Source organism: Phalangium opilio, unplaced genomic scaffold (genome assembly GCF_054372755.1).
Source record: "Phalangium opilio isolate 3A_F unplaced genomic scaffold, DU_Popi_V2 ptg000031l_1, whole genome shotgun sequence".
In the NCBI taxonomy this organism is placed as follows: Eukaryota; Metazoa; Arthropoda; class Arachnida; order Opiliones; family Phalangiidae; genus Phalangium; species Phalangium opilio.
Window position 1 is genome coordinate 13,386,574 of NW_028324158.1, and position 26,536 is coordinate 13,413,109.

At 38.1% G+C, this 26,536-nt stretch overlaps 3 protein-coding genes across 6 annotated transcripts; 2 read left to right on the forward strand and 1 right to left on the reverse strand.

The window, feature by feature from the left end:
- The first annotated feature begins 6,371 nt into the window (after window positions 1-6,371).
- On the forward strand, window positions 6,372-10,210 carry LOC149690756 (uncharacterized protein KIAA0513-like). The gene is made up of 7 exons (XM_089870699.1): window positions 6,372-7,714; window positions 7,975-8,068; window positions 8,139-8,283; window positions 9,231-9,375; window positions 9,443-9,523; window positions 9,589-9,683; window positions 9,759-10,210. The coding sequence occupies exons 1-7, from the start codon at window positions 6,999-7,001 to the stop codon at window positions 9,821-9,823; spliced, it is 1,341 nt and encodes a 446-aa protein (XP_089726825.1). The 5' UTR covers window positions 6,372-6,998; the 3' UTR covers window positions 9,824-10,210.
- Window positions 10,211-10,665: 455 nt separating this feature from the next.
- On the forward strand, window positions 10,666-14,217 carry LOC149690757 (centrosomal protein of 120 kDa-like). Its single transcript, XM_089870611.1, has one exon. It carries the CDS (start codon window positions 10,932-10,934, stop codon window positions 13,935-13,937), a length of 3,006 nt encoding a protein of 1,001 aa, XP_089726737.1. The 5' UTR covers window positions 10,666-10,931; the 3' UTR covers window positions 13,938-14,217.
- Window positions 13,992-25,581, reverse strand: LOC149690758 (vascular endothelial growth factor receptor 1-like). Of its 4 annotated transcripts, none has more exons than XM_089870595.1 (20): window positions 21,066-22,067; window positions 20,540-20,670; window positions 20,262-20,466; window positions 20,085-20,179; window positions 19,895-20,030; window positions 19,673-19,824; window positions 19,418-19,607; window positions 19,009-19,323; window positions 18,623-18,952; window positions 18,313-18,465; window positions 17,709-18,253; window positions 17,380-17,632; window positions 17,203-17,322; window positions 16,952-17,144; window positions 16,644-16,884; window positions 16,453-16,575; window positions 16,302-16,372; window positions 16,081-16,221; window positions 15,894-15,999; window positions 13,992-15,198 (listed from the first exon to the last, which is right to left on the reverse strand). In XM_089870595.1, the coding sequence occupies exons 1-20, from the start codon at window positions 21,208-21,210 to the stop codon at window positions 14,701-14,703; spliced, it is 4,143 nt and encodes a 1,380-aa protein (XP_089726721.1). In that variant the 5' UTR covers window positions 21,211-22,067; the 3' UTR covers window positions 13,992-14,700. The 4 variants fall into 4 exon arrangements, with proteins under 4 accessions (XP_089726721.1, XP_089726719.1, XP_089726720.1 ...); XM_089870593.1 differs by having other exon boundaries at window positions 19,895-20,179; window positions 21,066-21,241; window positions 21,726-21,866; XM_089870594.1 differs by lacking the exon at window positions 21,066-22,067 and adding an exon at window positions 25,259-25,581 and having other exon boundaries at window positions 19,895-20,179.
- Window positions 25,582-26,536: the final 955 nt, after the last annotated feature.

Sequence of the window (26,536 nt, forward strand, 5' to 3'; positions counted from 1 at the left end):
TAAACGAAGCTAAGCGAAGCTAAACGAAGCTAAACGAAGCTAAACGAAGCTAAACGAAGCTAAACGAAACTAAACGAAGCTAAACGAAGCTAAGCGAAGCTAAACGAAGCTAAACGAAGCTAAGCGAAGCTAAACGAAGCTAAAAGAAGCTAAGCGAAGCTAAACGAAGCTAAACGAAGCTAAACGAAGCTAAACGAAGCTAAACGAAGCTAAACGAAGCTAAGCGAAGCTAAACGAAGCTAAGCGAAGCTAAACGAAGCTAAACGAAGCTAAACGAAGCTAAACGAAGCTAAACGAAACTAAACGAAGCTAAACGAAGCTAAGCGAAGCTAAACGAAGCTAAACGAAGCTAAGCGAAGCTAAACGAAGCTAAAAGAAGCTAAGCGAAGCTAAACGAAGCTAAACGAAGCTAAACGAAGCTAAACGAAGCTAAACGAAGCTAAGCGAAGCTAAACGAAGCTAAACGAAGCTAAACGAAGCTAAACGAAGCTAAGCGAAGCTAAACGAAGCTAAACGAAGCTAAACGAAGCTAAACGAAGCTAAACGAATCCCGTTTAAAATCACTATCGAGTTGTTAGTGAGTAGCCCCTCGATGATTACTAGTAAGCCTTAATCCCCATCAATTTTAAATAGGCGCGTTCTCTTATTTGAATTGGCGCCCACGTGACACTTCGAAGCGCCCCCAACGACGGAATTTACTATAAAAGACGGAAGCTGCTTGTTTAGTTTTTCATTCTCTCTGAGGCGGCGACAGGTCAACATTGTTCCTTGATCAGTTTCTCGTAATCCTGACTTTCGAAGTCAATATCGGAGGTAGGGAAGTTCCACCATTGACACGGTGAAATCAACGCGAAACGTTAAGCCTAGTACGACCTTCTATAACACTTAACATTTCATTATTTTAATTAATAGCAAGGTTTAATTATTTAGGCAGTGTTAATTTTAGAGCGATTTGATATTGAAGTTCATTTTACCACGCAAGTGCCAGCAGCGGTGTGGTGACATTATGCTTTGGCACTGTACCTCAATTTATAACCGGCACTATACGTCGAAAGAGGTGGCGCGATAGGTAGCGTACCTGTCACCCACACTACCAACCCGGGTTCGATTCCCGGCGAGGGAAGAGATATTTATGTGAAAGTCGTGGCTCTTTTAAATGGTACATCGCGCTTTGGTAAACTGAAGTTCAATTTATCACGATAGTTATTCAAGTGGTGTGGTGGCGCAGTTGGTAGCGTCGTCAATACACACACCACGGACCCGGGTTCGAACCCCGGGGACGACAAAAACAAATCTGACTGAGATGAGTTGGCGCCATCTCGTAATCCTGCCTAAACATGGGAAGTCAGAATTCGGGGGGGTGGGGCCCCCCACGGCATTTTTTTTCGATGAATTTCTATTTTGTTTTTGTTACTTTTCTATTTTGTTTTACTAGCTTACTATGTTTAATTAGTATATAGGGGCGGTGGTTAGTAGTACCTATGCCACCGCCTTTATTAAATTAAGCTACTAAAACAAAAAAAACACAAAAATTAGAAACAAAAACAAATAGAAAATCATCGAAAAAAAATGCCGGGGGGGGCCCCACCCCCCCCCGATATCTGACTTCCCATGTTTAGGTAGGATTACGAGATGGGGCCAACTCATCTCAGTCAGATTTGTTTTTGTCGTCCCCGGGGTTCGAACCCGGGTCCGTGGTGTGTGTATTGACGACGCTACCAACTGCGCCACCACACCACTTGAATAACAATCGTGATAAATTGAACTTCAGTTTACCAAAGCGCGATGTACCATTTAAAAGAGCCACGACTCTCACATAAATATCACTTCCCTCGCCGGGAATCAAACCCGGGTTGGTAGTGTGGGTGACAGGTACGCTACCTATCGCGCCACCTCTTTCGATGGATAGTGCCGGTTATAAATTGAGCTACAGTGCCAAAGCATAATGTCACCACACCGCTGCTGGCACTTGCGTGGTAATATGAACTTCAATATCAAATCACTCTAAAATTAACACTGCCTAAATAATTAAACCTTGCTATTAATTAAAATAATGAAATGTTAATTGGATGGATGGATGGCTTTGTATTATAGAAGGTCGTACTAGGCTTAACGTTTCGCGTTGATTTCACCGTGTCAACGGTGGAACTTCCCTACCTCCGATATTGACTTCGAAAGTCAGGATTACGAGAAACTGATCAAGGAACAATGTTAACCTGTCGCCGCCTCAGAGAGAATGAAAAACTAAACAAGCAGCTTCCGTCTTTTATAGTAAATTCCGTCGTTGGGGGCGCTTCGAAGTGTCACGTGGGCGCCAATTCAAATAAGAGAACGCGCCTATTTAAAATTGATGGGGATTAAGGCTTACTAGTAATCATCGAGGGGCTACTCACTAACAACTCGATAGTGATTTTAAACGGGATTGGAATTATGCGTTACTTAGGGGCTGCTGGTTATTATTATTTTACTAATTAGGAGCTAAACGAAGCTAAACGAAGCTAAACGAAGCTAAGCGAAGCTAAGCGAAGCTAAACGAAGCTAAACGAAGCTAAACGAAGCTAAACGAAGCTAAGCGAAGCTAAACGTAGCTAAACGAAGCTAAACGAAGCTAAACGAAGCTAAACGAAGCTAAGCGAAGCTAAACGAAGCTAAACGAAGCTAAACGAAGCTAAGCGAAGCTAAACGAAGCTAAACGAAGCTAAACGAAGCTAAGCGAAGCTAAACGAAGCTAAACGAAGCTAAACGAAGCTAAACGTAGCTGAACGAAGCTAAACGAAGCTAAACGAAACTAAGCGAAGCTAAACGAAGCTAAACGAAGCTAAACGAAGCTAAACGAAGCTAAGCGAAGCTAAACGAAGCTAAACGAAGCTAAACGAAGCTAAACGAAGCTAAACGAAGCTAAACGTAGCTAAACGAAGCTAAACGAAGCTAAACGAAGCTAAACGAAGCTAAGCGAAGCTAAACGAAGCTAAACGAAGCTAAACGAAGCTAAACGAAGCTAAACGAAGCTAAACGTAGCTAAACGTAGCTAAACGAAGCTAAACGAAGCTAAGCGAAGCTAAACGAAGCTAAACGAAGCTAAACGAAGCTAAACGAAGCTAAACGAAGCTAAACGTAGCTGAACGAAGCTAAACGAAGCTAAACGAAGCTAAGCGAAGCTAAGCGAAGCTAAACGAAGCTAAACGAAGCTAAACGAAGCTAAACGAAGCTAAACGAAGCTAAGCGAAGCTAAACGAAGCTAAACGAAGCTAAACGAAGCTAAACGAAGCTAAACGTAGCTAAACGAAGCTAAACGAAGCTAAACGAAGCTAAACGAAGCTAAACGAAGCTAAACGTAGCTAAACGTAGCTAAACGAAGCTAAACGAAGCTAAACGAAGCTAAACGTAGCTAAACGAAGCTAAGCGAAGCTAAACGAAGCTAAACGAAGCTAAACGAAGCTAAACGAAGCTAAACGTAGCTGAACGAAGCTAAACGAAGCTAAACGAAGCTAAGCGAAGCTAAACGAAGCTAAACGAAGCTAAACGAAGCTAAACGAAGCTAAGCGAAGCTAAACGAAGCTAAACGAAGCTAAACGAAGCTAAACGAAGCTAAACGTAGCTAAACGAAGCTAAACGAAGCTAAACGAAGCTAAACGAAGCTAAACGAAGCTAAACGAAGCTAAACGTAGCTAAACGTAGCTAAACGAAGCTAAACGAAGCTAAACGAAGCTAAACGTAGCTAAACGTAGCTAAACGAAGCTAAACGAAGCTAAACGAAGCTAAACGAAGCTAAACGAAGCTAAGCGAAGCTAAACGAAGCTAAACGAAGCTAAACGAAGCTAAACGAAGCTAAGCGAAGCTAAGCGAAGCTAAACGAAGCTAAACGAAGCTAAGCGAAGCTAAACGAAGCTAAACGAAGCTAAACGAAGCTAAACGAAGCTATGCGAAGCTAAACGAAGCTAAACGAAGCTAAACGAAGCTAAACGAAGCTAAACGTAGCTAAACGAAGCTAAACGAAGCTAATCGAAGCTAAACGAAGCTAAGCGAAGCTAAACGAAACTAAACGAAGCTAAACGAAGCTAAACGAAGCTAAACGAAGCTAAGCGAAGCTAAACGAAGCTAAACGAAGCTAAACGAAGCTAAACGAAGCTAAGCGAAGCTAAACGAAGCTAAACGAAGCTAAACGAAGCTAAACGAAGCTAAACGAATCCCGTTTAAAATCACTATCGAGTTGTTAGTGAGTAGCCCCTCGATGATTACTAGTAAGCCTTAATCCCCATCAATTTTAAATAGGCGCGTTCTCTTATTTGAATTGGCGCCCACGTGACACTTCGAAGCGCCCCCAACGACGGAATTTACTATAAAAGACGGAAGCTGCTTGTTTAGTTTTTCATTCTCTCTGAGGCGGCGACAGGTCAACATTGTTCCTTGATCAGTTTCTCGTAATCCTGACTTTCGAAGTCAATATCGGAGGTAGGGAAGTTCCACCATTGACACGGTGAAATCAACGCGAAACGTTAAGCCTAGTACGACCTTCTATAACACTTAACATTTCATTATTTTAATTAATAGCAAGGTTTAATTATTTAGGCAGTGTTAATTTTAGAGCGATTTGATATTGAAGTTCATTTTACCACGCAAGTGCCAGCAGCGGTGTGGTGACATTATGCTTTGGCACTGTACCTCAATTTATAACCGGCACTATACATCGAAAGAGGTGGCGCGATAGGTAGCGTACCTGTCACCCACACTACCAACCCGGGTTCGATTCCCGGCGAGGGAAGTGATATTTATGTTTTTGTCGTCCCCGGGGTTCGAACCCGGGTCCGTGGTGTGTGTATTGACGACGCTACCAACTGCGCCACCACACCACTTGAATAACTATCGTGATAAATTGAACTTCAGTTTACCAAAGCGCGATGTACCATTTAAAATAGCCACGACTTTCACATAAATATCACTTCCCTCGCCGGGTTTCGAACCGGGGTTCGCGGCGTGGCACACTGATACGCTACCCACTGCGCCACCACATCACTGGTACGACAAGAGTGCCAAACATAACTTCAATAGCAAAGTACATAGCATAATTCAAAAGAGCCATCATTTTCGCATAAATACCACTTCCCTCGCCGGGTTTCGAACCGCTGTTCGCGGTGTGGCTTACTGGTACGCTACCCGCTGCGCCACCACGTCATTGGTGCAACAAGCTTGCTAAACATAACTTCAATAGCAAAGTACAAGTATCAATTAATAGAGCGATTATTTTCGAATAAATATCACTTCCCTCGCCGGGTTTCGAAACGGGGTTCGCGGTGTGGCTTACTGGTACGCTACCCTCTGTGCCACCACGTCATTGGTGCAACGAGCTTGCTAATAGCAAAGTACATAATATCATTTAAAAGAGCCACCATTTTCGCATAAATATCGCTTCCTCGCCGGGACTCGAAGCGGGGCTTGTGGTATGGCTTACTGTTACGCTACCCGCTGCGCTACGTCTATTGTTTAATCCTCCTTCTAAATTTAGTCTCTGTTCTATGTATCGGGTTCATGTTATGAGAGTGTATTACATAAATATATGCCTTTGACAACTATATTGCCTGAAAAACAAATAAAACTGAGATTCATTAAATCGGCGAACAATAATTTAATTTTATTTATTCTATAGTACATTTATAAAGTATAAACAAAAGTGACAGTTTCTGCAACTCCTCTCCTTTAATTCAAGCCGAAAGGCCCAGAAAATTATAAGTTAATAGATTGAAAGTAGGAGAAATCTATGTATTCCTGGTCTGTGTTATAAAATCATCTTTATTTATAAGCTTACTAATTAAAGTCAGTGACTGTGGTATAGAAATTTCGTTACTAGGGTTCATACATCATGAGTTGGAAACACTATAACGCAATTTTAAAATAACTATAGTAATTGTTTACAATTTTACTATTAATGTTTTAGGACACAAATAAAACTCAATAATAGAATATAAATAAAGTTCAATAACAAAACAGTAAAATAGAAATAAAATTTATTAATAAAATAGAAATAAAACAATAACAGAACAATAAAATATATAAAATCACGTTAAATAACAAAAAATGCGTATAAACACGTTAAATAACCAAAAATGCGTATAAACACGTTAAATAACCAAAAATGCATATAAACACGTTAACTAACAAAAAATAAGCATTAAAACACGTTAACGTCAAGTAAAAAAAAGTCGTAAAAGATCACGAAATCAGTTTTGAATTTTAAAGAAAGCGCGCAAAAGAAAATGGAAGAGGCCAGTTTACGAGATCGCGCGTCAGCGGCGCCACCATGATCATTTTGGGCGCATTATTTGAGGCCTAAAACAAGCCTGGGCCGGGGCCCGGCCATTAAACATCGTTCCTTGGTCGCCGTCTCCGTCTGTCCAAGGGCATAAGGCTAAAAAGTTTAAAATTACATGGGAAGTGTTTTAGAAAGGCCTAATTTAATTTCAAGAATAGTAATTGCATTTTCCGATGTTAAATTTAAAACGGTACTACCTCGCCATCTCAATAGGCTTAATATTCTGTCAATAAAATTTACTACTTGTACACTGTACAGTACGTCGGCTATGGTTAGTTAAGGTTTAAAAGTAATTATACACGAAATTAAAGCTTTTTTTGGTGAGCAAAAAATAATTTACATTAATATCAAGCTCAAAAACATAACGGCCGTATAACATTTGGAAATCAATATCAGTTTTCTAACCTATACATTCGTAATAAATTCTAAAACACCTGCTGTGACTGCGTACTGTTTTGAACTACAAAGAAACGCCGCTATATCATATCATAACATCACATCAGTTGGCAAAAACCTTTTTCAAGTTTAGGGTCGCGTGTGTTGAACTTTACCTATACCAAAACGGATTTTAAAACTTACCCATTGAGCTTGGCATTATGATTCTTCTACACTATTCAAAAGTACAGGCGTAGAGTCTCGCGTCGGTGACCTAATTCTGTTTAAAAATCCAGGTTATCAGCTTGACGACATAATGGGAACGTCTAACAAGTCGGCTAGCTTTTTGAGCTCAGTTTTAGCCACAAATTATGGATTATGGAATGGCATTTCGTCTAAATTAGAAGCGGCGTTAAACAAAAGTTTAGACGTAATTGATCCAAATTCATCTTTGCGTAGCGATATTGATTCCTCAGAAAGATCTACGCCGTTTGATCGTCAGACAAGTTTTACGAGTCAACGAGAAAAGGCTTTCCGCACAAAAAGAATTAGTCAATTCGTGGTTGACACCCAAAATTATCACGCCGAGAAACACAAATTTAAACCCCATCGCAAAGATCGTTCCATTTATGGACAACCAGAGATAGACGAAAATGTTACTCTTATCAAGTCCAAAGCTCGAAGAGATTCCTCGCAAGATTCCTTAGATAGTGGGAACAGTAACGGCTGTAACAGCGGGGCATTTTCCCAAGAAAATGAGAAGAAATCGGAAGATCCATTCTCCGTTTTTCGACATACAGAGTCGTCCGTCGGAATTGGAGGAAGCGAATCTGATACTGGAGGACCGAGTAACAGTCTAGACTCTTCGGATCTCGAATCCTTAGCGGAAGGATTAGAAATGAATAGGTCAGAGTCGGATAGTTCCATACATAGCTGGAATTCCAGTACCAGCACTGACAGCCAAGGAGACGAAGCCAGTGTTGAAGCCAGAGATTTTATGAAGAAATTTGTAGATAAAATATTTAAAGACAGGTAGACTGGACTAAACTAAACTACAGTTATAACTAGTAACGAAAATTTGGGGAATAAGCAATTAAGCCTTGGTTTTAGCAGACGAACGTTCGGTTTATTGCTAGCTATTACAAGGCTTAAGAGCTCATTTCTTAAATTGGGATATTATATGATCCCTCTTGAGAAATATGTAATTTCCAAAATGGTCTATTATAACTGTGTGTTTTCACGTACTTCTTGGCACACGTCATATGAATAATACAGTTTTAAACTAATTACAGTGCCTCAGTAACTTACGAAGAGAAAGCTCAGTTTGGAAAATACAGTCAGCAAGAAATGGGACGTTTATGGTTCGCCAGATACGTCAATGCTCAGGTACTAGAAACTATAGTAATAAGAATTTGGAACTTACAAAGTTAAAAATTGACAATTTTTTTTTTCTTAGAGAGTCGCGAATAAAAAAGTCAAAGAATCAACGTTTTACAGTTTGGTACAATATTTTGCCATTATTTTATTTGAATGTGCCGAATCGGACGACTTCTCCCCAGCCAAATCACTCATGAATATGTGTTTTACATTTTATAATGAAGGTAGTTAGTTGTATTTTTAATTAACCTTATTCCCCAGGCGTGTGCCAAGGCTTATCGCTGAAAAAAACTTCAAAATGATGCTCTGAAGCGGACGACGCGTTAATTTTGGCGTGCCATAAGCCTCGTCACACGCCAAAATGATGCTCTGAAGCGGACGACGCATCATTTTAGCGAGCCATAAGCCTCGTCACACGCCAAAATGATGCTCTGAAGCGGACGACGCATCATTTTAGCGAGCCATAAGCCTCGTCACACGCCAAAATGATGCTCTGAAGCGGACGACGCATCATTTTAACGCGTCATAAGCCTCGTCACTCGCCAAAATGATGCTCTGAAGCGGACGACGCATCATTTTAGCGAGCCATAAGCCTCGTCACTTGCCAAAATGATGCTCTGAAGCAGACGACGCATCATTTTAGCGATCCATAAGCCTCGTCACACGCCAAAATGATGCTCTGAAGCGGACGACGCATCATTTTAGCGAGCCATAAGCCTCGTCACACGCCAAAATGATGCTCTGAAGCGGACGACGCATCATTTTAACGCGTCATAAGCCTCGTCACTCGCCAAAATGATGCTCTGAAGCGGACGACGCATCATTTTAGCGAGCCATAAGCCTCGTCACTTGCCAAAATGATGCTCTGAAGCAGACGACGCATCATTTTAGCGAGCCATAAGCCTCGTCACACGCCAAAATGATGCTCTGAAGCGGACGACGCATCATTTTAGCGAGCCATAAGCCTCGTCACTTGCCAAAATGATGCTCTGAAGCGGACGACGCATCATTTTAGCGAGCCATAAGCCTCGTCACTCGCCAAAATGATGCTCTGAAGCGGATGACGCGTTATTTTTGGCGTTCCATAAGCCTTGGCACGCGCATCAGGAATAATGTGAAATTGAAACTTAACTACATCAAACAATTCCTGAAATAAAATCTTAATTACTAGTCACAAAAGAGAGTCAACCAATCAGAAAACAATATCCATATATGTATTTAAAACAACAACCAATTTGGAAATCCCTTCGTTTCTGGAATGCCGCATTTTTTGACGCTGTCCAATGCGAACGCGCACATCGTACAATTCCCACGCGGTAACTCGTAATCAAAATAACTAATTATGATTATTATTAACGCTACTTAACTATAATAAATAATTAGGAGTGATTTTAATGAATATGGATTAGAAGAAATCTCCGATGAAAAGAAATTTCAAGAAAATATCACTTTTGGACAATTGGGGTAAGCCTTTATTAATTATTAAGTAATTAATAATATGGCTAATGAATTTTATTCTTATTTATTAGCACATTTACATGCAACATGCACGCGTTTGGCATCAATCGTGATCTTTGTAATGAATTTCTTCGAAAACAATGTATCATTGCAAATTTACCAAAAGGTATTTACTATTTTTAACATAATTAAATTAATTTTGCCGTATTAATATTATTATTATTATCACTGTCCTTTTCAGAACAAGTATCGCTTTTAAGAGAAAATTTAGATCGCATGTTTAATGATAGTACTACAATCAATTAATTCACTCTAATTAGTTTTTAAAACTAAAAATAAATTAAAAAGTTACTTTTCCAAATAATTAAACCAAGCAATATACGTTAAACTTTGCTAGTCACACGCCTTGAATTTTGGTAAAAATTAATTGTCCAATTAATTAATGTATTTGTAAATTATCATGAAACTTTTATAATAATAATATTATTGTGATATAGTTAGGCCTAGTCAAAGAAGGAGTGATAAATATATCTATCAGATATTTTGCATTTTAAAATAGGTTACACGGTAGAAAGTTAGAAACTAATTTAGATTAAAAAATTGTCATATCAAAGATCTGTCCCACATTCGATGTTCACGACTGTCATTGTTTTGAATTGAAATAGATGAATAAAAGTTTGTTGAAATCAGTGATTTGTGGTATTGTCATGATCTTACTTTAATTAAATTAAAGTCAGATAAGTTTCCTGTAAATTAAAATAAATTAAAAAGGCTTACTTTGAATAAGGCTTCGAACGGCCAAGGCTTCACTGGCGTCCGTCGACTCCATCCACGCCTCCACGGTGGTGTGAGACAGTCCGAGTCCCAATCACTGCAATCAGCACGTTTTGATAGTCTAATCTCGACAACTTTCAGATATAAAATGACAGAATTTCTGTCTCAGAAGTCATAAAACCAACCAGTAGCATTTCCCCTAGACGACTGCCACTTAGCAGCATTTTCCCACGCTTTTTACCACCTACCTAGGCCTACACTCCTAGCGCATGCTTATGTCATTTCAAAAAAAACGCGGGAACTTTTCTCCCTACTAGACGGCGCCTAAATCCGATGCGTTTCAACCAATCAGCGCTGAGAAGGTTTTGTTTTGATTTTGAAGAAGTTCGTTTTGTGAGAAGTTTCTATTATAAATTGATTTAAATTACAAATTAATTAATAAGTTTGATTAAAATTCTTAATAAACCGTGAAAGTTTACCCAAGTTTACAAACGTGTTTCGTTGGAGATCCGTAATTTTAATGTTTGGACATATAACGTGAAATATTTCAATGTGATCCACATCCACGTTCTTTGAAAAATCGAAAAACGAAGTTTGGCAAGTGATTATTTATCTTTTCTAAATTTTAATTAAAATTTAAATGGGTGAGGATTTGCTATTGGTATTATGCGTCTTGGACGGCCGTTACTTTACACCCCAGCAGCGAGACCCTGGGTTAAAGGTTTATGTCGAAGCCAAATTGGGTAACGATACGTTAATAACTGATCAAGTGACATTAACCTCAACCCCGAAATTTGACTCTGAACTCGCGTTTGAACTGAAAAAGAAAGGCTTACAATTACATCGGATAAATAGAACTCCTTTAAAAGTGCAATGCGTCATTATTAATTCAAAAACAAACAAGAAGGAAATCATAGGGAACTTGGTTATGGATCTACGTACCGCTTCATTTAACAGTAAAGACTCAAAATGGTACGGATTATTGAATAGCAAGTTCTCAAAACATAGACCCGAGCTATTGATGGCATTTTACGTTGAAAACGAGGCGAAAAATCTTGAAAATTACGATTTACCATCCAAAGTACCTCCAAAAACACAATCACAAGTCCATAAAGTAAAAGAAACCATTCCAATTACTATTTCCGATAATTCCGTGACTGAAATTAAAAATACTTATAAAGAGACTAAAAACTTAGACGAAAACGAAGACGTTATAACTCCAGTTTTAAATTCGCGAGAAGGAATCTATCAAATAGGTCCCAAAGACATTTTTAACGAAAACTATCTTTTCTCAATTACATTAGCCTTTGCGGAAAATTTATCTAGTTTATCAGATAATAGTAGTAACACCGACAATGAGTATAACTTCTTTTATACCATATTTGGTAACGACGTTTCGACTGAGAAATTTAAAAATTTATCAAATCCAAACTTTCCAGTTGAAAGGGCCTCCGTTAGAATTAAAGCCAGTCCAGAGTATTTAGCTAAATTTTTCAAGCAGTTGGGTTCTTTTCGAGTTACGTTGTGTCGTGGCGATACTTCCATAGCCTATACTGAGCTTTCCTTGAAACAATTCTCGGAAATTGATTATTTTTCGAACCCAAAATCATTGGAAGGAATATTTGAACTGTTTCGAGGGAACGAGTCTAAAAAGACCGAATCCACGAAAAAAGCCGCGATCGGCGTATCAGTATCGCTTAAAAAAGAATCCCAAGACAGTTTATTAATCAACATAGATAAAGCCCTCTCGGTTGCGGATTTTAATTCGAATAACGAATCTCGCAACAATAGTCAAGCGGTTGAAAACCCAAAATCCGGTGAAACTCTGAGCCAAGAATATAGCGTATTTTTTGACAAATCGAGTGAACACTCTAATATAACTCAATCCAACACCACAGTCGGCGATTCGTCTATACAGACAAGCTACATTGGTCGCAAAATATCAAAAGAAACGAAAGATTTACGACCCCACCGATTTTCTTTCACAATTGATCTTAGAAGTTTCAAACTAGAAGAAGGTGTAGCGTCTTTTAAGACGTTTTTTCGGTACAATTATACGTTCTTCGGAACGACAAGCCCGATTGAAACTCGCCCACCTATTAGAGTATCGTTTGAAGAAGACGCGCTAATTCCTCACGGATGTTGCAGTTTCAATATCGCGACAACTCCCGCCAAACTCGAGGCGACCTTCAGAGAAATACCGCTGATATTGGAAGTTTTAGAATTAACTAACGCGGATGGAAAGGAGTTGAGATGCTTAACTGGCATTGGGAAACTTTCATTAGACAACTTAATCAAAGCTGGGAAAGAAAACTACACGAACGAAGAAGGGAAATTGTGCCATAGACAAACTAAAGCGATTAAACTGCCAATTATTTCATTAAGCGGTCCCATTTTGGGAAGATTATCTATCGTTATGACGTTAGATGAAATGGGACTGATTGAAACCCCAACAAAAGTAATTAAAGATCCCCTAAAAGAAAAGGAGGAAATTCCCTCGATTGATATTTCGTCGCAAGATGGTTCCGTTATTAAAAGCCCCAAAACTAAAATATTAACGGTAAACGATGTTTTGAAAGCCGCCCTCGAACTAGAACTATGGAAGGAACAACAAGAAATATTATTTAGACAAAGTTTAAAAGAAAGAGAAGCCGATCATTTACAAGCTTTGACGGCGGAATGGAAAAAACGCGACGCGGATCGCGAAATATTCGTGCGGAAAAGCTTAAAAGAGAATCAACAACTGGAAGACAAACTTAAACGAGCATTGACCGATGTCGAATTAAGAGAAAGACAACTTTCCGCCAAAGAAAACGAACTCGATCGTAATTTAAAAGAGTTTCTGAACAGAGTTAACAAAACTGAGATGGAAGCCAAAGACGGAATGCGCAGAATTAAAACCGAGTGCGATTACCGATTAGATTTGGAAAAACAAAAATACGCTAATTTGGAATTTGAATTTCAAAAATTGAAAGAAAGAAACAACGATTTAGAGAAAAGACTTGGGGAAAAGGAAAAAATTATTCAAACGGTGCAAAATAAACTTAACGGCCTTCCAGAGTTTCAGTTACAAGCGGATATCACGACGTTACACTCGGAAAAAGAAGATTTAAAGAAAAAATTAGAAATGGCTACATCGGCCAAATCCCGATACAAAGAACAATGGGGGAAAGCTTTACGACAAATATCAGCGTTACAACAACAGTTAAATACGGTCGAGAAGAACGAACTCGAACAAAAAGTTAAAGAACTCGAAAAGGACAAGTTAAAAGAAACCGCTCGACAAGAAGAAAAGAAAATCTCTAGCGAAAGACACAAATTAGAAGAAATTAAAAACGAAGTATCGCAACTTAAACTTAAGTTATCGGCAACGTGTCAAAACGAAGAGAATTTAACTCCAAACTTACCCGTTACGACGACGACGACGACTTCTTCTTACAATCCATACAATTTCGCTTCGCAGACTCCAAATTCGTTAACAAATACGACGAGCGAGATTTCATCTAAGAAAGATCCGATTACCTTTCTCGAAGGACTAATGAACGAAAAACAATTATTGTTAGATTCGGGAGTTTATAAAGAAAACGATTTAGTTATTAAGGTTTTAGACAAACGTATAAAGGAAGCCCTACAAAAACAAACTTAAAAAAATCCTCTGAACAAAATGAAAAAAGATCTAAAAAAATTTTACGTAAAAAAATCCCGATGTATTTACCGAGTTTTTAATATAATTATTTTAAAATTGACATAATATTTAATATTTAATATTAAATATGGAACATTTTTTCATTGTACACATTACAATCATAAACGAGAGAAAGAGAAGTTTGAAAAAAATAAAAATGGACGATGGATTTTAAATAAAACTTAAAAAACAAACAAACAAACAAAAACATTAGGTTAAAATAAAAACTTATTGAACACGACAGGTATTTTGGGGTTTTATTCAAATACCGATACTTAGATCATGGTTGGTTTTTAAGTTCTCAGCAATTTGAGACGAGGAAAGTCAATTAAAACAGGGCCAATTAGCCTTATTCCTGATCAGCGCCATCTACCCATAGCGGTGACTTTGAGAACTACTGTAAGCGGCAAGCCAATCAGATGTCGCTAAAATCTGGTGACGTCATTTTTGGTAAGACCCGAGAGTGCCAGTCAGTGACGTCACCAGATTTTAGCGACATCTGATTGGCTTGCCGCTTACAGTAGTTCTCAAAGTCGCCGCTATGGGTAGATGGCGCTGATCAGGAATAAGACCGCTAATTAATAAATGAGAAAATTTGGCTCTGAATTTAAATTAAACCATGTTAAACTTAATTTAAACTGACTCTAAGTTTGTTATTTTTGGCTTAATGGAATGTTAATCTTTGGCAAATACTGTTTGGGGAATTTTACTCACGTTGTTGCGATCAAACTTCGATACTAACCGTTTCCTCCTCCATTACCATATTGTAGGAAGGCGGAGGATTAGTTTCGCTACTGGTGTCCAAATCGGAATGAAATCCGCTGGACGCGTCAGATCTTAAGGATTCGTTACCTTTACGTTGTCGCGAGAAAACCGATTTTTCACCACCACCATTGTTCGAACCTCCCATGAGTAAATAATCAGTTTCTCTTCGCGTATCTTGTACAGGAGGTGTTTCAGGCGCTGGTCGACCTTTTGACCTCTTGGAATTGACAACTACGGGCTCTAATTGAATCATGGGAATTACTTCCATGGGTTCCGAAGTTACGGGACCGTCGTCTATGGGCCTGATTGACGCGACGTTATCGTAATGTAAGTCTTGTTTTTGCGCAGGTTCGGCTGTTCCCATACTGAGGTAGTCTGATTTGCTCATGGCTAAATAATCAGTGCCTTTGTTTAAGGCATTCATTTCGGCGTATTGAGTATCCAGTTCCAAATAAAACTATAAAAAATATGGGGGTTTTTTTGTCTCTGTTTTAAATTAGTAGGTCAAAATAGGCCTAACTCGTAGACCTCAGAAAGTAGATGAAAGTAGGCTTAGCTCCGGAGTTTTCTCAAAGTAGATGAAAATAGGCTTAGCTCCGGAGTTTTCTCATAGTAGATGAAAATAGGCTTAACTCCGGAGTTTTCTCATAGTAGGTGAAAATAGGCTTAACTCCGGAGTTTTCTCATAGTAGGTGAAAATAGGCTAACTCCGGAGTTTTCTCCAAGTAGGTGAAAATAGGCTTAACTCCGGAGTTTTCTCCAAGTAGGTGAAAATAGGCTTAACTCCGGAGTTTTCTCCAAGTAGGTGAAAATAGGCTTAACTCCGGAGTTTTCTCCAAGTAGGTGAAAATAGGCTTAACTCCGGAGTTTTCTCCAAGTAGGTGAAAATAGGCTTAACTCCGGAGTTTTCTCGTAGTAGGTGAAAATAGGCTTAACTCCGGAGTTTTCTCATGGTAGATGAAAGTAGGCTTAGCTCCGGAGTTTTCTCCAAGTAGGTGAAAATAGGCTTAATTTCCGGAGTTTTCTCATAGTAGGTGAAAATAGGCTTAACTCCGGACTTTTCTCATAGTAGGTGAAAATAGGCTTAGCTCCGGAGTTGTGTCAAATTACGCTTAAATTAATAATCACAATATCAAGTAATTTGAAACTTACATCCTTAACTCCAGCTTCTAAGAAATCTCCAAAAGTGTCACCCAATAGTTCAAAGTTTGGCCTATTATCCGGTATTTCGTCCCAACATTGTAACATTATGCGGTAACTAAAAAGAAACATTTATTTCCATGAAATAAATTCTCTCGGATGAGATATAGGCCTAAATAAAAATAAATTTCTCAATTACACATTGTTTGGCGCGTAATCAGGTTTTTCCATGCGATATCCACTTTTCAGTCTTTTGTAAAAATCTTCATCCAAATCCATCCCAGGATACGGGTCACCACCCAAGGTGAAAAACTCCCAAAGTAATATTCCATAAGACCAACTTTAAATTTGAATAATTATTTCTTTTAAATTCCTACATTTAATTACGTTAATTAATAATTAAAAGTAGCCAATGCTTACACGTCGCTTTTGGTTGTAAAAACTCTATCTTCGAGAGATTCCAAAGCCATCCATTTAATCGGTAGAGGTCCCTGACAAAAAATTAATTAATAAATAAATAATTAATACGATGATCGCTAATCTAAAAGATTAATTAAGATTAAATACATACGTTTCCTTGTATTTTATAATTATCACATTTGTAACAATCTTTCGCGAGACCAAAATCGCAAATTTTGACGATGTTATTATCAGCTAGAAGAACGTTACGAGCCGCTAAATCACGATGCAACAACTAACAAATACGAAATTAGGCATATCTGGAGGAATAAAAGGGGAGGAGCTTAAGAAAAAAAAGGGTACCTTTGATTCAGAGAGATGTTGCATGCCTCTGGCTACTTGAAACGCGTAACACAACAGATCGCAAGTAGTAATTGGTTGAATCATCTCGTCATCTTCGTTCATTGAAAGCCATCGGAATGTCGCTCCCTTAAAAGACGAATTTGCATTTGGGCTATTGGGAAGTGCGTTTGTGACGTCATAACTGTTGTCTGAATTTGAGTTTTCGGAATGCAATAAATCGGCGTAGTTTACTTTTTGTTGACTGGAATAATCATTTTAATTTTAATTTTAATTAAAAAGTTGAGTGTGATAACCTTAATCAAACTTACCCATAAATTGGATTACTAAGTCCTTGATTGGCGGCTAATTGAGCCTTGAGTGGTGAACCGGGTAAGACCGTCAAGTTAGGGTCAATCTGACCGGTTTCGGGATCGAGTTGGTTGATGAAATGGTGCTTCCGTTTCAGTAAGTAATTGCGAAGGTTTCCATACCGGCAGTATTCGACAATAACCAATAACTCGCCTACAGTTTTAATTAATGATTAGCCAGTCCATTGTTAGGCGTAATTTCATTAACTTACCTTTCTTCATGTTGGTTGTAACGGCGCCAAGTAAATTCACAACATTCAAGTGTTTCCTCAAATGAATAAGAATTTTGAGTTCGGCCATGAGTGCTTTGCGTTGAGTTTTGTCAGCGCGTTCTAAACGAGATATCAATAATTTACTCGAGGCTTGTAAAATAATTAATGGATAAGTACCTTTCAACATCTTGACGGCGACAGTAGACGTTCCTTCTTCGTCTAAACCAATTGCTTTTGCTTTAACCACTCGTCCAAAAGCGCCTTGACCTAATATGCGACCGAGTTTCAACCGATCTTTAGGAAACTCCCACTTGTGGTCGTAAGGTAGCAATTCTACTTGGTCATCCAAAGGTATGTCGGGGTTTATCAAGTGAACTTCGCCTTTGTTGAACAGTTCCCTACTAAGGGCTTCTAATTCGGCTTTTTCCCTCTGGAAGCGAGATGATTAAAATGTAAGTCGTCGCGAACTGAAACCCGAATTCGTAGCGTCATAACAAAGTACTTACTCTTTCAAGATGTATATGTCTTATGCAGCAGAAACAGGCAATCAAAAGCGCGATCAAAAGAATGGGTAGAATTACGGCTAAAGATATGGTCACGACTGATATTTCCTCTTCGACAAATACTTGAAACTCTCTCGTTTCATTTCCGGCTCTATTTCTAACCAGGCATTTGTAAGTACCTTCGACCGTCTTTTTGATGGCCACATTGATGCGAAGATACTTTCCTTGGCTTATCGTTTCGACCACGGTAGTGTTCTTGAAGGGTTTACCGTCCTTGTACCATATTACCTCGGGGATTGGTACCCCAGTGGCCGCGCAACTCAGAACAGCTTTGTCCATATGTTTCAACTCAAACTTTCTCGAACCATTTGACATTATTCTGGGTTTGACGGCGTTTTCCACTAGAATAGAGTAGTTTTCCGTGGTTTCACTTCCCGCATTGTCTTTAGCGACACATTGGAAAGTTTTTCCAAAGTTTCCTTTGATTTTGGGGAAGTTTAACTTCAAGTAGTAAGAGTACTCGGTTTCGCTCAGGGTTACGGTTGAGTCTAAAATTCATCTACCAAGTCAAAACTATGCTATTTGAAATATTACGCTATCTTCTTACCTAAAGGTAATGGGTATCGTTTCCCATCAGAATAAAGAGTGTAAAATGATATGTTGGAATAGAAAATTTTGTTTGCCATGCATGATAGAGTAACGTTATCGCCCTCAATGGGCTTCTTGGGCAATTTGATTATTTTAAACCCATCTTCAACATCTATAAGCGAGAAATGTTGGAATTAGGTTCCTGATTAAGAAATACTAAATTAAATTAGTGCAATAAACCCTAGTCTTAACTATATTTTTAAGAATGAACTAATAATAACTAGGTTCAAGGTTTAAGTCGCAAAAATTAAAAAGGAGGAATCACTCACCAGAAACCATGAACTTCATCGTGTCCCTTTTCATCCCAAGCGTGTTATTGCCTACGCAAGAATACTCAGCAGATTCCATGGCAGTTACGCTTAAAACTCTGTGTGGCCTGTACAGCACCGATCTGTCAACTTCACTTAATGATTCATTGTTGTCGGTAAGGTTGGTGTCGTTAAACTTTTGCCATTCTTCTTTTGGACTACAAGGATCACACCGTCTTCGTTCGAACCATATCGAGCTACTCGGATAACCATCCACGACGCATTTGATTTGATAACTTTTACCAACCATGAAGAACTTGGTGTGGTTTAAGATAGTCGGCAAGGGTGGTCCTACAAGAAGGTTCTTTAGAACTAATTTCAACTGCTTTTTCTAACCGCGCTTTTACCTCTAACGTAAAGGTTGATTGACGCGGTGTCCTTGATATCACCGGACATGGTAACTAAAGTGTAATTTCCACTATCTTCTCTAGTGGCGTTATGAAAACTTAATATTTTCTGGTGCATGTGCGGGGTGATTGTCGAGTCGGTGACGTTGTATTTCTTGCCGGCCATTATGACGTTACCGTCTTTAGTCAAATGAAAGTCCAGATTGCTTAAACTAATAGTGGTGTTGATTTCAAAAACCATCTTAACGTAAGTATTAGGTTGCACCCTGACGACTTGTCGCGCTTTTAAGTTAATAAACGGTTCGATTTCATTCTCTGAATTGGAAATAACAGTGGTGGATTTCATACGTTAAAGACGTCCACTGTAAATCCTCATTGATAGAATTGAATTGAGTAATCAATCATTTACCATGAATTCTAACGAAGAGTGTACTCTCGGATTTCTTATCTCGCGCCACCACAAACACGCACGTATAATCACCCATATCGGACATCTTAACGTCGCGAATTTCCAACTCCGATGACCAGAGAGCTTCCATACCCATACCTCTCGTTTCTTTCTCAATTTTTAAGCCAAAAATTCTCCCAGTGGAGTTCCCCTTTATAAATTAAACAATCCGAGATATAATTTTCTTGTTTTTCCATTAATTCCTGGATGACGTACCTCATGACTCGCTGGATATTTCCACTCGATACCAGCGAGAACATTGACGTCATCAATCTCAACTTCGCATCGCAGTTTTAATGTTTGCGAAACCGAAACAAATTTGGCTCGGTCGTCCAGAATTATTGGTTCGGGTAGATCTTTTACATGGGCTATATTTTATTAAAATGTTGAATATTTTATTACGTAAGTTAATAAAATATTTTCTAGACAACGTCTTACGGGTGAAAAAGGCCGCTATATCGTAAGACTTGTTACGACTCTCATCGAGGTAGGCGTCGCAAACAAAAATTTTGGTACCAGCGTATAGGGGATAGTTCATTACAAAGCCCTTAGTGGGTTCAAACCAAACCCTATCCTCTTCCAAAGGAATTGGTAATTTTTCACTTCCGGTTTTTAACCAAAGTGTTACTTTAATCTTTGGATTAGTCGGTCGGCACGGGATGACTAATCTCTGAAATGTAACTCCGCTGATAAAATCAGGTACTATCATCAGGTGATCGTCGTCTAAAAAATTAAACTCAACGAGGTAAGCCATCGCTCGATACCCCAGGCGGACGCCTTCAAACCAATAAAATACGGTATTTACCATTAACGTATAGATAAAACCAAGCCATATCCGGCGGAATCGAACCAGGATCTTTACGTTCAGTGTCGGTACCGTTATAAAAGCAACCGTAACGCGACGTATCCGTGTACTGCGCGTCTGTTAAAACTAATTTACTACTGAACTGAAACCCTTTATTGTCATAATCAACTGATTCCGTTATGTTAATTCTGCTTTCTATGTCGCCCTAAAAGTAATTAATTTAATTCAGTTCCCGGGACTTATAAGCTTTAAGGGTACTCGCGTGGGTAGACACTTACATTAGCGTGAAATATTCGCCATTCCAAGGGTCGATTACCGAAACATTCGACTTCGAATGATTCGGACGCCCGTATTTCGTGAATGTCACCAATAAGATTAAGTTTGGGGGGACTGATTTTGGCGGGTAGTTCTGAAATAAGGCAAGGATGGATATGGTACGTGAAATAGAAAATGCAACACTTCCCTAAGACAAAAACATATACTTCCGCCGGTGGCGGTGGTACTAATGGTACCAGGGCCTTTGAGTGCCTTGACTTAACTTCAAAAACCAAGAGGGAGTGCCACCTCCGGAGTAGACAGTAACTAAAACTCTAACTTACTACGTTTATCATTTACTTATGGCGATGTAAACCAACTCGCTTCCCGTTTAATGAAAACCGTAATAATTAACGATTGTGGGACGTTAATTAGAACTTAACCAATTGATTGCTACGGTACGTTTAAATTGCTTTCGTTTATGCCAAGAATTTTAATCGTTGATCGGGTAATACAACGAATAAAGACACTACAATAAAATTCTCTTACTTTCGAAAATCGGTTTATCCAATTGGGAAAACAGTACGCAAGGATCCTCCGGAGTGTACTCATCTTCGGGGGAACAATAATCCGCAAAAATTTGGCCAATTACACTCATTAAAACTGGGGTAATTAGCCAGACAAGCCTGGCCATTTTTTTAGGAAAACCCGTGAAAAAGTTCGTCCTTATTCGAGCGAAAATAATGAAATATTAAATTAATTTTTATCAAAACACCGGGCTTTTACGTTTCCGCTGGGGAAGGCGAAATAAAAAATAAATTTGCCGGGATTCGCTTTTAAAAAACATTTCTCAGAAAGACAACACAAAAACTACGCACTCGAGTTCCTCTTTCGACAGATTTTCAACATTTACGATTTTTAAATTAATAATCCGAAATCTTATAAATGCGTGAAAATACTTCTCCTTTTTAATAAAAGAAAAATCGATAGTGAACTAAATTTAGAAGGAACCCACATCGACAGTTTAAATACATTTGAATTGCCAAAGCCTAAATACATTTAAAACAGGTCAAAGTTCGAGAACGTTAGCTCTGAGTTGGTCCATCCAAGGGCGAAATTACGTGGGTGGGTGGGTTACGTAAAGGCGGAAACATAATTACTTTCAAAGGTACATAGGTAAGGGGCTTCGGGCGGATGTTAGCTACCAACCACAACCATGCCACGGTTCATCCTGTTAGTTTGTTTCGGTTCAAGCCAGGTAAATACAAGGGGTAACCACAGGAAACGCGTTACACCCACTTTGAAACACGCGTAACATAACCGCCGAATTTTTCTCAAATTTCTTTTACGTAGTTTCACGAGAAAATGTAACGGTAAAAATGGTCTATTTGAAGGGAATATTTAGTGACGAAAAAACGAGACAAAAATCAACACGTTTAACATCGGGGAAAAAAGACTATAACACTAGCCCTTTAAATGCAAGAGTAACGCAATATTTTCGGAATTATTTAGCACAAACACTTTCGATAAAAAAAGAGAGAAAAGGGGAAATGAAAAAGCCGAGTCCGTGAACGCGTCACGTCCTCCTGAAAACCCTTGACTACAATCAGTTATACCATAGAACAATACTCGAAAGCAGTAGTACTGTATCGCGGTGCAAACATTCACCATCTAAATGCTACAGACGTCTGTCTACGCAGCTAGCGAACGATGGAAAAAATGCTGGTTTCTGAATACGTCAATTCCTAATACAAATCAATTAAGGTAATAAGGGAGAAAGGTTCTATAGGAAACCCGAGAAAATACTCATAACTTAATGTAAGGAAGTTAATAGCTTGAAGTCTTCGATTCCCTTTGCCTTAAAAGGTTAACGCGCTATAAAGTCAGGGACGTAGACAGACAAAACATCAAATTATAAACCTTCCCAAATACCATACACAATTCAATTTAATTTTAAGGGCTTGTCTCGGTCGTAAAGAGTTATTTTTATATGGTTTTACTAAAATTAGATGCCCATGCATGATTAGGAGAAAGTTTTGGTAAACACCAAGGATACAATGTGGATTTTTTCCCTGACCTTGACCCGTTTCTAAATTCCCTTACTTTCCCAGGTTTCCCGTGACTTTTTTGAACCTCTCGCTACAACATTGAAATTATTCTTTAACTTGAACACCACAAAGTTGACCTTATTGACCCGTTTCTAAGTTCCCAGGTATCCCTTGACCTTTTTTTAACCTTTCGCTACAATATTAAAATTATTCTTTAATTTCTACACTTCAAAGTTATCGACTTCAGACAGCTAAACTATAACTATCATATTGCACCCCTATTCTGGGAATAACTCAGTCGGAATTACGTCAAAACACTCAAAACGGTTCAAGGAATCCCTCATAAACACGAGATTACCATACCCCCTTAATTACTCATTGACAGACATCTACTAATAACTCATTTAACTGCGCTACGTTGATTAAAAATAAAGAAAGGCATTGTTACTAACTAACACCATAACACGCGTACGTCGCTCTCTGGGTCAACCCTCCCCAAATTGAACCACCTTGAAAAACGGGAGCTGCTATCTTGACTAAACACTAAAAACAGATTAAATTAAATTCAGCATTCAAACGGAAGTACAACAAAAACCACTGAAAACTAAACGAAGGGTGTTCCCTAACTGAACAATACCGGAAGTACAATAATAAGCTCCTTGGGTAATTATTTATTACAGTTAGTTCCGTTTCCAAAAGGCAAGTAACGACTGCATCAACACAAAATTAGATATTCTTTAAAACGCTTGTGGCAACAAATGGGACAAAATGACGTATCCTGGACTGACTTTAACTTACCGCTGTTCAAACGAAACTAACAGCCAATCTTTCCAAAGCGATGGAGGACCTTTACCGGATAGATTTAATTCCCCAACGCTATTGAAAATTCTGTCGAAAACAATGGCAGGAAAGACAGGAAAAAAAAAAACTGTTCCGAATGAGCTAAAGTATAGTTGTACAGGGATCAACTTGACTTATATTTGCTCAGTGGGATCCCCGTTAGGATTAAGATGGACCCACACAGAAAGATTTCGTTACTAACTTAAACTGTAGGGTCATAGTATAGAATTGTTTCTTTGTTGTTCAACTTTGTCCGTGGGAAGTAAGCTTTAGTGGACATCTTTTTTATAATCATTAGGAAATGGATGGATAGACTAATACTTGGTCAAATGCTTCCAAGAATTTTAGTTGTAATTACGTTTCGATATAAAATGAACTCCTAAGTAATACATTTTTTAAGGTCTATGTATAAAATGAAAACGATAAAAGTCTTAAGTACGTTGTTAAAATAGCAATTAATAATAAAAATTAAATTAAACAACTTAAAATGGAGTCAGGAATGAGTCAAAGAATGAGTTGGATTCTAAATTTAGATACGCGTCTCCGTAGGAAGTTCTTAAAAATAATATTAATCATAGATTAATTTTTATCTAAATAAAAACATATTCTGTCAAAAACATATTGCCGAAAGCGACTGAAATCATACCCACTTTGAGACTAAATCGAACCCTTCTCTATCAAATGTCAAATAAGACGACCTTCAAAAAGCATGTTCTATGTTTTTTCTAAACACTCACTTAATCTTGCATAACGTTATATTTTATTTCCTCAAACTATAGGCCTAGTAAAAATTACCAATGTGGGAAAAACCTGAGATTAATTAAAGACATTGGGCTTATGTCCAATTACTTGAATTCAAATGAAAACCTGAGGGATAAATAACCATTTTAATATCTAATCTAATCAATCTATAAAAAATTAAACTGGCCGTTCCCCCTTTTGTTGGAAATCGACAATTTTGTTGTATAGTTGCTGTTGCGGCCCAATCTCCAAAATAAATAATCTTATGATCAATTGTAAAAAATACCTTGTTAGAACAAAAAATGTTATTTTTTTACTATTTGTTTAGTTTATGATAAAGCCTTAAACGCCGGTATAAATAGCTAAACATTATCTCTCAGAGAGCAGTTCAAGCTTCGTAATCATGTCTCCTATATTTAAATTAATTTGTATTAAGAATTAGACGACCGATGTTAATAAATTCAGTTGAATTTCTTTAAGTAAACGTACTGCGAGTTATTTTGGAGGTTAGTCGCGACAGTTGCCTCTACCAATTATTAGTCAAACTATAATGTATAACTTCGCACTTCAAAAGGGAAACGTTATCGGCGGCGCACCTTTATGGCGGAACTCTTGACACGTTTTAGCGCAATCAATTGGTTAAGTATAATTAACGAGAATTTAATTAGATTTAAAGTGTCGCGTTCGAGTGAAAATGGTTTCAAAAGGGTAGGGCTATTTGGAAGCGTATTTAGATTTTAAAATAAGCCTGTCGAGTTGTTGTACCACCTTCATTACATTTCAATAATTTCGTAAGAATGTTGTAATATTTAGAATTAAAGTTTTAAATACCTGTAATTGTTATCTAATTTATATAAATCTCATACATTATCTTAAATGATTACATTAGAACTTCAGTTTCCTAATCCCTTGAAATTAACCATAATCTACTGATAATCCTTTTACAAACGTGAAAATTGTTTTAAACAAACTCGAGATCTGGTACTGAGATACAATTTCCTAGTTAATACTAATTAAACTTAAGATTAATTAAGGTTTAGATTTGGCATTCTGATAAAATTTACTAGTTAATTAATTAAACTTACTTTCGATAAATTAAAGTTTAAAACTCACCATCGGTATTATTGTAGAAACTTTCATTAACACCCTTCACAACGCGGCACGTCAATGTTAATATTAATGTCAATAAAATTAAATAAAAGTACATTTTGACGTTTGTCAAGTCAAACCGAATAATGTTTTGACGTTAGTAATAAACACGTTACTAATTAAAAATAAAACGTTTTAATATTAGAGCTAAACTGAACGACAACGTATCGTTACGGGAAGTCGAGAAGCACTTGTAATCATTTTAGGGGAAACCGAAAGGCCTCCTCTCTATCAGGATCTTTTCTATCGGGGAGGAAGTCTCATTATAACACAACGATAAATAAATCGCTGCTGCTGGAATATACATTACAATTCAAACCGAGCTCGGGGGGGGGGGGCGGACAGAAAAAGTCAAGGGGGACGGGACGCCGACGTCAAGTCACTCAGGCAAAGAGTCATTTGCATAAAAATTCAGGGTTACTAGAAGAGATGGTTGAAACAGTTTCAATTTTAACAGTTTTACATTTTATATTTTGACTATAGGGAGCTAACAGTTCTGACCCGAAAACGTCACACTCTTCTATCTCTTACTGGAGTTTCATCCCCCCTAACGGTTGGAGCAGTATTATACGCGCAAAAATGTCAACCAGAGGGGGGATGCATGACGTTAGACTATCTCTCCCCCGTAGTCGGTTGTTAGTTCCCTATTATCATTTGAAAATTGAAGAACGACAGTAGGATATCAGGATTCCTGACTTCAAATATTAAACTGGTCACGGAAATAATTTCAAATTCTTGGACTTTCTTTCTGACTAAGATATGCGTTGGGAAAAACTTATTTACCTGATTTCAGCCTTCAAATGATTAAATCTACAAAATTTTCCTGACTTCGAACTAATTTATGTAACTTTCATGACTTAAATTCCCTGACTTAACCATTTCTTCAAACAACCATTCTAGAGATCGTACGTATCAAGGTTCCTCTTATCGGGGCCAGGCAGGTACTTAAAAAGTATCAAGGTTGCGACCAGATCAGACATTGTAGCGTGCGCTTATAGGTTGACCCTTAGGTCTAATAAAGGCTCTTTGTTTTGACAGTAAAACACTACACCACCACCACGAATCAAGCGATAACCAAACACGTAACAATGACACCTTAAGGATCATCAAAACCCTTCCCCACCCCGTCCCACAATGACACTGAAATCCATTAATTATTATAATTTAATTTGTGTTAAAAGCCTTTGAAAACATAAACTCGCGAGAAATTTTTATTTTTTTTAATATTAATATCACGTGGGA